Raw genomic sequence first — 12,314 nt, forward strand, 5'->3', positions numbered from 1 at the left:
GCAGCCGCCATCTCTCTCAGACGGCAGGTCCCAGCACAGATGGGAAGAGCACCAAAGGAAGGCGGACGGTGGAACAGCACGGGACTGGGAGGCCCTCTGGTGTGCCAATACATAGGTTCTAGGACACAATCATCAGCTCTGACTCTTGAACATACTAACAGCTTGAGACGAGACACTAGCTTTGGGCTCTGCTTTCCTCACCTCTAATATAAAATGAGGAAATAATGGCCCCTAACTCTACAAGGATGTATTGAGCAGAAAAATGAGATCATCCAAACAAAGCATCTGGCTTTGTGCCTGCACAGGATCAGATCCCGATGATACCGGCACAGCCGAATCCTTCCCACAGAATGCATAGAGGAAGGCACAGGAAAGCCAACCAGGTGTGGTGACAGACGCCTGTAAACCCAATACTTAGGGGGCTGAGGCAGCAAGAATTCAACACCAGCTTTGACTAACAGTGACACTATCTTAAAAAAAAAAAAAAAAAAAAAAAGTGTTGGTGGATACTATAATCCCAGTACCTAGAAGGCGAAGGCAGGAGGACAAAGAGTTCGAAGCCAGCCTAGGCTACATGAGACATGTGGGTCGATGTCCCTTAAACTGTGGGGCAATATGTTGTCCAATACAGTGGCTCAAAGTGAGATGTAGCCGTTATACTTAAGTAAATGAGATTTCATCTTAGTTCTACAGCCACCCTTTAAGCACACAGTGGCCACATGTAACCTGTAACTCCAGCTGGAAAGCACAGACCCAAGCTCTTTCACTATTACAGAAGCCCTACTGGACAGCACTGAACAGCGTATCTTACAAAAGCATGCAAGCACACATGCTTTGGAAAGATCCTACGCCCTTGCAACAAAAGTGTATGCAGTGTAGCACTAAAGCAGGAAGGCCAGGAAGCAGGACTGCGCCCACAGGTCCCACCCAGCATTAGGAGGTGTCAAGAAAGGCAGGCAGGGGCTGTGCAGATAGCACTGTGGAGGACAGAGCTGCAGTGTAGGTGCCAATGTGCTGTACTCCACAGGACGAACACAGGCAGCTGGGGTCGGTGGCAAGTCAGTCAGCACCTGCACAGAAGCAGCCCTGGGAGTCGAGGCCCTTCTCGGTCGGGATGGCCACAAGGTACTGTAGCAGGAAGCCATTCTCCCTGGTGGCAAACTTCAGGACCTCCTGACAGTTTTCATCCAGACTCCCAGCAAGTGTCACAGCCTCCTGAACTGACTCTAAGTAAGACGCCAGCACTTTCCTGACTAGGTCTCTCCAGTGGGCGGCCTCCTCAGTGTTCTTGGCCTGCAGTTTGAGGACAGCCTTGGCCGTGATGATTTTGAAGAAGGCTGGGCCCCCAAGGCTGGTGTCTGGCAGGATGTCCCGGATGGTCTCCACTCCATGGCTATCACTTAGCATCTTCTCATTGTTTCTCACACGGAAACATTTCAGAGACTCCAAGGACAGGGAAAAGATATAGGGAATCCAGGTCCGGTCTGCATACAGGTACAAAAGAGACTCTTTGATAGCATCTGGCTCTGGAACCTGGGCAGATGTCCAGTTTGGCTGTATTCCCTGTGCACCTGCATGTTCTGGGAGCAGGGCTGAATAGGGGGGAAGGTTGTCTGGTGGCGCCTCTGGGGAATCCTCAGCCTGGTCTGGGTACTGGATATTCACCCACTCCTCCTCCTGCTGAGGGCGCACCTTCTGCAGAGCCTCCCGCACACGGTCAAGCCAGTCCTCAGCCTCGTCCTGGGAGGAGGCACGGAGAGCCAGCTTCTTGCCGGAGAAGACCAACTCAAAACGTCCATCGCTGTGTGCTGGTCCCACGGCCTCACACCGTAGCAGGGAGCAGCTCTCCACACAGGTGCGCTCCTCGTCACTCAGGTAGAGGCGGAGCTCCAGTGGGGACAGCTCACAAAAGAATTCCTTCCAGATGCCCATGGCTCCTCGCCGGGCTACTGTGCCCAGCTTCATGAGGCCCCGGAATGGGTTAGAGAGCCCTAGTGGAAGAAAAAAGGCACTTTAGACTGGGCCTGTCCCTTTTTAGTTCAAAGCCACAACTGGTGCCCGGTGTTCTGTGGGAGACTGCCTGCCATCCCCACGTGCTGTCCCCACGTGCTTTCAAATGGGACCCTGCATCTACAAGTAGGTTTCTGTACATCATCACCTGTCCTCCCTTCAGCGGGTGACCTCACCTCCAACATTTCACTGAAAAGATGGAAGGCTCAGACTCCTTCACAGGCCTCCTTGATGCACAGCCCCCCACCCTGCCAATGTGTGCCCAACTCTCCTCTCCCGCTGCCCCTTCCTCCGTTCTCTACTGGGCCATTCCTATTGGCTGCTGTCATTCCTCCCATGCTCACAAACCTTTCCTCTTAATTCCCATCACTTACTGCTACTGTACGTGGATGAAATATCCACAGCTATGCCTTGGATTCCCTGTTCCTTCTTTTTTTTTTTTTTCCCCCGGAGCTGGGGACCGAAGCCAGGGCCTTGCGCTTCCTAGGCAAGCGCTCTACCACTGAGCTAAATCCCCAACCCTCCCTGTTCCTTCTTGAATCTGGTCCCACTGGGCCATTGAAACTACTCCTTTGAGGGCCACTAAGGCCTACCTTGTGGTAAATCCAAAAAGGCCCCCCTAAAGCCCTCATCTCTAGCCGTCATCTCCCTGACCTCTCAAGCCTGGAGCACCTGAGACTTAGAACTTGTGCCTCAGCTCTATGGCCACCCTCCTCCTAGCTATTCTCACCTGCTTTCAGGGATTTATATGAATGTGTCTACATGCAAATCAATAATAAAAACCCAAGCACTTCCTGTGGCCCATGGGCCCGACCCCACACACCTCACCCCTTCATACTACCACTAACCACTCCCTTCAACTCTGGTTATCACTGTCGTTCCCCGGACACGTCAAGCACGTTCCCAGAAGAGCCCTGTTAACATTCTTCTCCCTGCTTGGAATGCAGATCACCTCGTTCTCCAGCTTTCCCTCCATGAATGTCGCCTCCTGGGTGAGGATGGACTCCTCTCACTATGATGACTTCTCTCCCCTGACCACTGTGGATCATCCCCCAGTATCACCATCTCATTACAAACACCTACTGGCTAAGTTTCCTATGCTGTGACAGCTGAGGAGCAGGAGTGGAGTCTCAGGAAGGTAGGACACTGTTCTCAGCACTCGGGACTGTGCTGGGCACGTCTTGGATGTACCTGGCACATTCACAGAAACATCTACTGTGTGAGGGGGAGGCCAGGCAGGTGAGTAAGTACCTATGTGCCACACACTGCTCACTGTTCTCTAGTTCCCGGGAACTACCCCAACCGGAGTCTAAAAGACACACTATTCTCTCTTTTCCAGTCTTCACAAGAGTGACAGAGAGCCTAGTAGCCTATGCATGAAGCACTGGCTCTCTTGCTGTGGTAGAGACTATCATCCAGTCATGAGACAAACCAAGAGAAACCAATAGGCTTTGGCACAGTTCTCTGCCAAGTCCCTAGCATCAGATTAGACAGAGACCAATGTCAGGGAAATCTGTAGGTGTGGTGACTTGTGCATTTAATCCCAGCACTCAAGAGGCTAAGGCAGGAGGATTGTGGTAAATTTGAGGCTAATTTAGGTTGAACAGTAGAGATTCAGGCCAACCTATGCTATAGTGTGAGACCTTGTATAAAAACAAAACAAAACACAACACTAGCTGGGCATGGTATTGCAGGCCTTTAATCCCAACCCCTGGGAAACAAAGGCAGGTATTTCAGTTGAGTTTGAAGCCAAATGGTCTATATTATGAGTTCCAGGACAGCCAGGACTACATAGTGGGACCCTGTCTTGAAAAAAACCAACCAACCAACCAACCAACCAACCAACCAACCAACCAACCAACCAACGCATTTTGAGCTAATACAATTAAGCTAGGGTTATTTAATGCTTTCTGGAATTTTCAGGGTGTGGAAGTCAAACCACACCATAAGCAGCACAAGCAGGGCCGAAACAGATAGCAGGTCTGATAACCCTGTTAGGTCTATTTCCTGAATCATCCAAGGTAAGGCCTTGTTTTTAGCATGAGCCATGAGAACAGCTGGCACTCAAGAGTAGGCTTCCTATGAGTTGTGCAGTCCCAAATGTCTTGGTTCAGTTTTGTTCATGGTACTGAACTTAGGGCATCACACGTTCAGTCAGTGTTTGATCACTGAACTATATCCCCATCTGTCCTTTGATTTTTTTGAAGATTATGCTAAGTTAACCCAGCTGGTCTTAAGCTCACTCTTGTGTTCTATAAACTCGAGACCCATTTGCTTCCCCTTACTGAGCAGCTGATATCACAAGGCTTTAGAACCCGCTGGGCTCTGCCATCCTATGTCTCCCAGCATGATTTTACTGAGAATACTTCCATTTCAATGACATAAGCTAGGAGCAGTAGCACACATCTGAACCTGGCACTTTGGAGGTGAACAAACGAAGATGGCTGTGAATTTGAGGCCAATGTCAGCTACATAGTAAGGACTAGGCAAGACAGGGCTATTCTACCTCAAAAGACCAGAAAAAATGTACTCTTATATTCTGTAATCAGGTTTGCTGAGGCACAGGCAGGCTACCTGGATGGCCCGCTGAGTGGGGTATCTTCAGGCAGCTCTGACACTGCTTTAGTGAGACTACGTAAGCAAGCACAGCAGTCAGTTTTCCTGAAGTGCTGTCCTGCATGCCTAAGTGTCAGTGTTCCTTAACTCTACACTCTGGGCCAGGACTTACTCTGGAAGGACACACCACCTATTTGCAATGCCAAAGAGGACCTAGAGCTATCTTTTGAAAGACACTGTCCCTGGAGATGGGACTCTATAGCGTCACCTACCCATCTGCCTTCGATGCACCACACAGAAGTTTTTATGGTCTTGTGTCACCGCTGGAGATGGAGCTGTCTGGGCATTTCTGTAGTCCAGCGAGGACACACACGCTTTGTCTAAGGCCCCCAGGGAGCAGCTCTTTCTTGGTCCTTGAGAAAACGGCCCGTGGAGAGCAGTCCTCAACTCTGGAGTCCCTTGCAGAGGAGATATGCAAAGATCTGAAGTGTTCTTCAGAGCATGCTCCTTGGGAGGTCGGCAGAAGTCATCTTCAGAAATCCAGCTCTTGCCTTTCTACAAGAAAAAAGTAATGAGGTGATCTTTTAAGAGTTAAATATTTTGTTACAACTCACATATAAAATCAGCCCACTTTACCCATTTTACATTCACATCAGCAATGTACAAGGTTGATGTTGCTGGGGGAGGGAGGGCATGCACATGGAGGTCAGAGGACAACTTTAGTCAGTTTTCCTTTTCCTTTTGCATCTGTATGGGGCTTCTGGAGGCCAAATCAGTTATCAGGACTGTGTGGAACACCTTCATTTACATGCTGAGCATCTCGTCGCAGTTTCCTTCTAACCTCTCCAATCTCTGTCCTTATGTCTTCCTGCCATGCTGATCTGTGAAGTGCCGTCTCACTGTGGTTTGGATTTGCCTTTCCTTAATGTCTAAAGGCACGAGAACATCTTTTCATATTAGATCTTGATCTTTTCTTTAGATTTTTATTTTTGATTGGGCTTATAGTTTTGTTGTTAGGGTTGACTAACTAGTAAACCCTAGTAACTAGTTCAGATGTCCTTGTACTGGAGCAGGGTGAGCCCTTTATTCAATTGGACTGATATTTTTATAAGTAGAGGAGACAGACATAGTGGCGTATGCCTTTAATCCCAGAATTTGAGGCAGAGACAGGAAGATCTCTGTGAGTTCTACGGTACAGCAGCCTGGTCTACACAGTAAGTTCCAGGCCAGACCCTGGCTCAAAACAAGAGGAGATGACACACACACAGAGGAGAGTGTCAAGTGGGGGAGAAACATGGAAGGGTGGAGGGAAGGACTGGAGCAATGGACCTACAAGCCAGTGCCAGGAATACTAAGCACCGAGAGGAAGATGGGAGCCATTACTCTTCACAGTCTGAAGAAGGAATCTGGCTCTCGGCTCAGTTCCCAGGACCAGTAAGGAATGCACAGCCGCCCATTTAAGCCATCTGATTTATGCTACTTTGTTATAACCACTTTAGGAAACCAATAAAGATTCCAAGCAGATTCTGGGTACCAGCCCCTCACCAGGCTACCTGACTGACCAATAATTTCTCTAACTCTGTGTGTTGTCTTTTATTTTTTATTTATCTCTCTCCCTCCTTTTCCTTTTAAGACAGTGTCTATAGCCATGGTTGGTCTAGAGCTCATTACAAAGCCCCGGACAGCTTTGTAAGAACCTCCTGCCTCTGCCTCTCAAGTGCTGGGACTGCAGAAGCCACAGGCACGAGCCACCATGCCCAGCTTCTTCTCTTTTCCTTCTTAATGGTGCCTTCTGGAGCCCTGAGATGTTTTATTCTGAAGCTTAATTTAGCCAGCTTTTCCTGTGCCTGTGTTCCTGTTGTTTTTGCCTCAGAAGCCACTGCTGAAGCCAATGCCACAAAGATTTGCTCCTACGTTTTTACTAAGAGTTTTATTAGTTCTTACATCTCTGTGAGCTGTTTTGAGTCAGCTTCTGTGTAAGGTGTAAGGAAGGGCTGCAGCCTGATTCTCTTGCAGGTGGAAATTCAGGTGTCCCAGCACTTCAGGCTCTTTAGACTTGGAGATCTGGTGTGAGGGAGGTGTGGTGTGTGGGCTTAGTCCTAAATTATTGCTTCTAATTCTGTTCCCCATATTTTGCATGTCTTTGAAGCCCCTAGATCCTGCTCCCCCACCCTCATAGGTCTATGTGAGCCTGAAGCTGCTCACTGAGGGGAAGTTGGGGAGATCAGGAGTCAGAAGGCCTATGAGAATATTGTTTAGTTCCTATTTTTCACTGTTATAAGCCCTCTCTGCCCATCTATGCCTAGACATGGAAGGGCAGAGACAAGGAAGCTGGCTGGCTGCACTAAGTGGCTGTCTATTCAAAGGAAATGAGTCACACAGGCAGGACCCACCCACCCCACTGCTCTGGTAAGCGCTACCACTCTAGCTCTGACATTGCTATTTCCAACCCCTAAATCAAGACTGGCCTCCCTGCTGATACAGACAGGGAGGAGGGTTCAGGCTTCGGCTGTGTCAGAGGGGCTGGTTTAGACAGTTTGAAAATTCAGATATGACGAGACTCCTGAAGCCAAGAGAGATTGGTTTTGACTCAGGCACAGAGGAGCTTTCCAGAGTTGGGCTCCCAGGGCTCTTCATGGGACTTTCAGAGTTGTCAGGTGCTTCCCTCTACCAGGGACAGGATGCTGTGCTTGCGGGCAGGGTGGCTATTAGGGACCATGTGAAACTGGTCTGAACAAAGCCTGTCTCAGTGGCCAAGACCCAGATGATTCCCTGAGGAAAATGGGTATGAGAAATAGCGCCCAGGAGTCACTTGGCCATCCTGGTGATCTCACACATACCTAGTGATCCTGCCCTGTATAAGCCCTAGTAGGAGAGGACATTGTTCCTCAGGATCCCACCAGCCACCACCTGAGAGCCTTACAGGCCCCCGGCTCAGTTCCCCTCACTGCCCAGACAACATACTACCCTATTTGGTGATAATCTCTGCTCACCCTATCCTAGAAGGCTGTTGTGAATTACCATTTTCCTTGATAATGTCAAGCAAACATGCATGGCACTGAGACACAGAAGACAAGAGACAGTTTTCATCATTACTAGTCTGTGTGAGTGTTCAGGGACAAGTATGTGAGCAACTCTGGAGTCAGTTCCTTCTGTCCACCCTTATTTGGGTTCCAGCGATTGATTCAGGTTGCTAGACTTGGATGTCATGTACTCGGACTCCTTGAGCCATCCTGCCAGCCCAAGGACCGACCCTATCAAGTGTCTTCAATGTAAAACAACAAAGGTGGATGGAAGGTTCTGAAGGGGTGGAGGCAACTGTGGATCCACAGGAGAGGGAGACTTGCTTCTCTCTCCACTCAAAAGAAAACGACTACTAAAGAAGTATTCAGGGTCCTTTGACCCCAAAGCAGCCACTGAGGGGTGACTCTGTACAGAAGGCTCTGTTCCTCTCAAACAGTGAGAGGCAGAGTGTGTGTGTTAAGACAGCACCGAGGATGTATCTGCCTCGTGGAGGAGGTAGGGAAAGAATACTTGAGCTAATAGATTTTGGCTATGCCATGATCACCCTCTGTTTTCCTTTTCTCTTGCCTCTTGCTGCACTCTTCCACATTTGGTGGCTTGGTTCCTTCAAACTGTGAGGAACTCACTGCTGACCTGGGATCTACACCAGAGCAGACCTGCCATTAGGGATCTAAGTCAACAGACCTCTGCCTGCGTCATTAGGTGTCAGGAGGCTATGGCTAAAGAACATAATGGTCTCTGGACCATTTTTCCAAAGGACCAGACTTTCTGTTCACTGTTCTCATTATGCCTGCATGTGCAACTGCAGGAGGGGACCCCATGCTACAAGCAGAGAGTGTTGGGACAGTGTCTAGGCCAGGCTTAGTCACCTCAGGAACTCCCACTCCCTGTGCCCTTCCTCTATAGTACTCAGTGCTAGTGTAATTATAATGTGCACTGTTACTTCTCTAATCTGGTGACTGTCCCAAAGGCCAGGGCTCTTGTCTGTCCTGTTTCATTGCTGTATCCCTAGCACCTATCACAGGTGCTTGGCTCACAGTTAATGCTTTACAAAGAAAACTTTTGAAAAAAGAAAGACTGAATGGTTCTCAGGACTTAAAAAGCTGATGGTGACTAGACTTCCCCATCAGTATCAAAGACAGCTAAGGAGGGGTGATGAATGCTAAACATAAGGTAGAACAGAAAGCCGGACGGTCTCGGACGGTGCTCTTTAGACCTGTGGGTTGGAGGCTGTGACAGCACTCAGTACTGAGCACAGGCGCCTGTCAGGAAGGACACAGGGGACAGCCACTGTAAACGCCGGATGATGTAGGAACTTGCCCCATGTAGGGAGCAGATAGGAAGCTCAAGGTTAAAACTGTGGATGGAGGAAGAATTCTGTTGACAAGTTAGCTACCCTGACCCATCAGTTCCAGGACCCTGACAAAGTACTGTGTCTGAGACCAAAAAGCAGAAGCTCTATTGGGGGTAAGGGTGAATTTGGTCAGCATGGTCGAGGCCACACTTGGGAGCCGAGGTGGGACGTAGGCAGCCACCTCTTAAAAAGCATCCTTCTCTCTGCAGTTTGAGGCAGAAGCTGTGGGCCCCCTAAGCCTCAGGACAGCTTCACCACTGCCTAGAGACTCTCCAAGGGCTTATAAAAAGCATCTTCCAGAAGTCGATCTGGAACCATCTTCAGAGTGGTAAAAACAGAGAATCTGACCCAGTTGTTATACAGACATGGTATTCATCATAGTCATATTCTGTGTACTGAGCTAGATCAACCACATGTTCACATGGAAAAATATAAATTGGATCCAGGGAGGCAGATCAGTGGGTAAGTGACAAGCCTTGTGATCTGAGATTGATACCCAGAAATCACATGGTGGAAGGACATACATAACTGGTCCCCAGAAGATGTCCTCTGACCTCCATCTGTGTGCTGTAGCACACTCAAGTGGCCACACATACATCTGCACATTCCTTATCACTCACTCACTCACTCAATCAATCAATCAATTAATCAATCAATGAACGACAAGCTGACTGCTACACATCAATTATAGGGAGTAAAAGCAAGAGAACCAGAAATGTAAAGTCATTCTAGGCTCGGTACATGGCCAGTCTGAGGCTGGCATAGTCTACAAGAGACTCTATCTTAAAAATTCAGGAAGAAAAAGAAATCACCGGAATTCAACTCAAGAATAGGTTAGAGAGATGGCTCAGTGGTTAAGAGCACTGGCTGCTTTTCAGAGGACCCTGGTTTGATTCCCAGCACCCACAACGGCAGCTCACACCATTTGTATGTAACTCTGGTTCCAGGGGATCCAGTGTCCTCTTCTGACACTTGTGGTACACATACACATCTGTATACAAAACATCCATACACATAAAATAAAAATTAAAACAAAATAAAATGTGATGGTGTCTCACAAAAGATAAAATGGCCTTATTCAAGCAAATGAAAAGGCATTCCTTAATCACCAGAAGCACATAGAATAAAACCACTACGAACTAGCACTTCTCATCCACCAGGACGGCTATAATAATAGACTCCTTTGAAACTAGGTAATTACAACTGTTGGTAAGGATGCTGGAAAATACATCAGTGGAGACTTAAACTAGGGCAGCTGCTTTGGAAAACAATTTGGCAGCTCCACAAAATGTTAAATATAGAGTTACTATATGATCCAAAAATTCTAATAGAATTTTATGTGTCTAAGAGAATTAAAAACATATGCCCGTATGAAATCTTGTACACTATATTTATGACATTATTTGTAATAACCAATAAGTGTTAACAGTTCAAATGTCCATCAACACATGACTTAGTCACACAATGAAAAATACCATGGGCTATTTATTCCTCAGCAGTAACCGGGATGAAGAACTAATACATGTCGTAACATGGGTGAACCTTTTGCTGTCCTTCTTCCTGCCTCTGCCTCCTATGTGCTAGGATAACAGGCATGAGCCACCACACTCAAGTTATAAAATACCATGCTTAGGGGCACAGGGGATGGCTCAGTCAGTAAAATGCTTCCAACAAAGGTGAGGACCTAACTTAGGACCCCCAACACCCATGTACAGATATGGATGAAGCAGCGTACCTCTGGCCTCCACATATACATGTATGTGCACAAATAACTGAAGCCAACCCCCAAACATGTTATTTAGTCCCGTTTCTATGACTTTTCCAGGACAAATCTATTGAGACCAAACAGTGATTATCTGAGGTTGAGTTGAATGACTGCTAACAATGTTTCTTTACATGGGGGATTGAAATGTTCTAAGATTAGATTGTAGTGATAGCTATATAACCCAAGCAAACTAAAAAGCACTGACTTACACTCCTATATGGTGGGTGAATTATACCCCAGTAAGTCAACTTAACTGTGCTATCTTAATCTAGATTGGCCACATTTTTCTCTCTGTTTTTGAAACAGCATCTCACTCTGGAGCCTTCAATTCACCATCTTTCTGCTTTTACCGCAGAGCACTGAGATTCTAGGTATGCATGACCATGACCATCTGGGGACCTGACATATGGGTACCCAACAGCCACTGTTGGTGTAGTGACTGCCACATCTGACCACAATGTTCACAAACTGGTTCGTGTTAAAAAAATAAGTATTTCATAGCCAGGATTTTATGAAAATTTGATTCTAAGTATTAAAAAGAAAGTCAAGTCTCAGGCACTCTTCTCCAAGAGTGTAAACTCATGAACGGTGGCAGTTCAGAACTGAGATTGGAACAGTGTTGCGCCTGCCTGTAACGCCAACACTTGGGAGACCGAGGCAGTATTGAAAGATCACACCGTCAGAGGCCAACCTGGGATACAATGTGAGTTCAAGACCAACCTGGACTACATAGTGTGACCCATCATAAAAAACAATAAAAATCTAAGCAGAGTGTGGTATCAGATGGGGGTCACGTTTTCATGGATTGGTTATGAAGACAAGGGGAAATATTTACGGGACTCAATCAGTGTAAACCGTGACTCATCTCCACCTCCGACACCCAGACACATTAGTTCACATCGCCATGCTATTAATACTGCCCACTCAGGGACAGGCATGCTCATAGGCTGGCAGAACCACTCAGGCTCCAGATGTGCAAACTTCAGCTCAGAGTAATTTCCGAGACTTCCCTGAACAGCTTCACACTCACCGGACTCGTAGGAGAGGAAACCACAAGCTTCGGTCCAACTCTGCCATATTCCAGGGCCTTCCAAGGCTCACTTCCTTGGTCAGCTGCTCCGGCCACGGGACTAGATGGCTGCTGGTCTGAAGTGCTCCCAGCAGGGCCAGCTTGGGCAGTGCCTAGCGGCTGCATGTCTGGACTCTCCTGGGGCTGATGCTTGTGGCCACTTGAAGTCCCAGAGGATGTATGGGCAGGAAAGGGCTCTTCAGATCCTTCAAAGAGCAGGTGTGTGCTGTTAGCTAGGCTGTGGAGGGAGAGGGGGGTCTGGAACATGGGGGTGTCTGACTCTTGGCTTGGTCCGCTGCTTGGTGCAGAATTTACCTGGGCTTTGCTGAATTCCGACAACACCCTAAAAGATTGAAAACAGAGAAACAAAGAGACCGCTGTGACAACTTGATGGCTACGATGCCCACGGTGACTGTGGCAGTGGTAAAAACCAAAAGCCACTGATTATTAAAAGCAAACAAAGCAACACTCTCTAATCACTCACTGCATTCTTGTCTCCCACAGAGCCCTCCTCTCAAAACTCCTCACTGAGGCTG

General features: G+C 47.8%; 1 protein-coding gene across 5 annotated transcripts in view; it reads right to left on the reverse strand.

The window, feature by feature from the left end:
- The window catches only part of Plekhm1 (pleckstrin homology and RUN domain containing M1), a 61,872-nt gene that overhangs the window by 11,021 nt on the left and 38,537 nt on the right, over positions 1–12,314 (reverse strand). For all 5 annotated transcript variants that reach the window (XM_039086121.2, XM_008768292.3, NM_001009677.2 and 2 more), the window contains 3 exons: positions 11,740–12,121; positions 4,839–5,121; positions 1,071–1,991 (listed from right to left, as the gene is read on the reverse strand). In XM_039086121.2, coding sequence (XP_038942049.1) covers positions 1,071–1,991; positions 4,839–5,121; positions 11,740–12,121 — 1,586 coding nt within the window. The remainder of the gene's footprint in view (positions 1–1,070; positions 1,992–4,838; positions 5,122–11,739; positions 12,122–12,314) is intronic.

Source organism: Rattus norvegicus, chromosome 10 (assembly GCF_036323735.1).
Source record: "Rattus norvegicus strain BN/NHsdMcwi chromosome 10, GRCr8, whole genome shotgun sequence".
Taxonomy (NCBI): domain Eukaryota; kingdom Metazoa; phylum Chordata; class Mammalia; order Rodentia; family Muridae; genus Rattus; species Rattus norvegicus.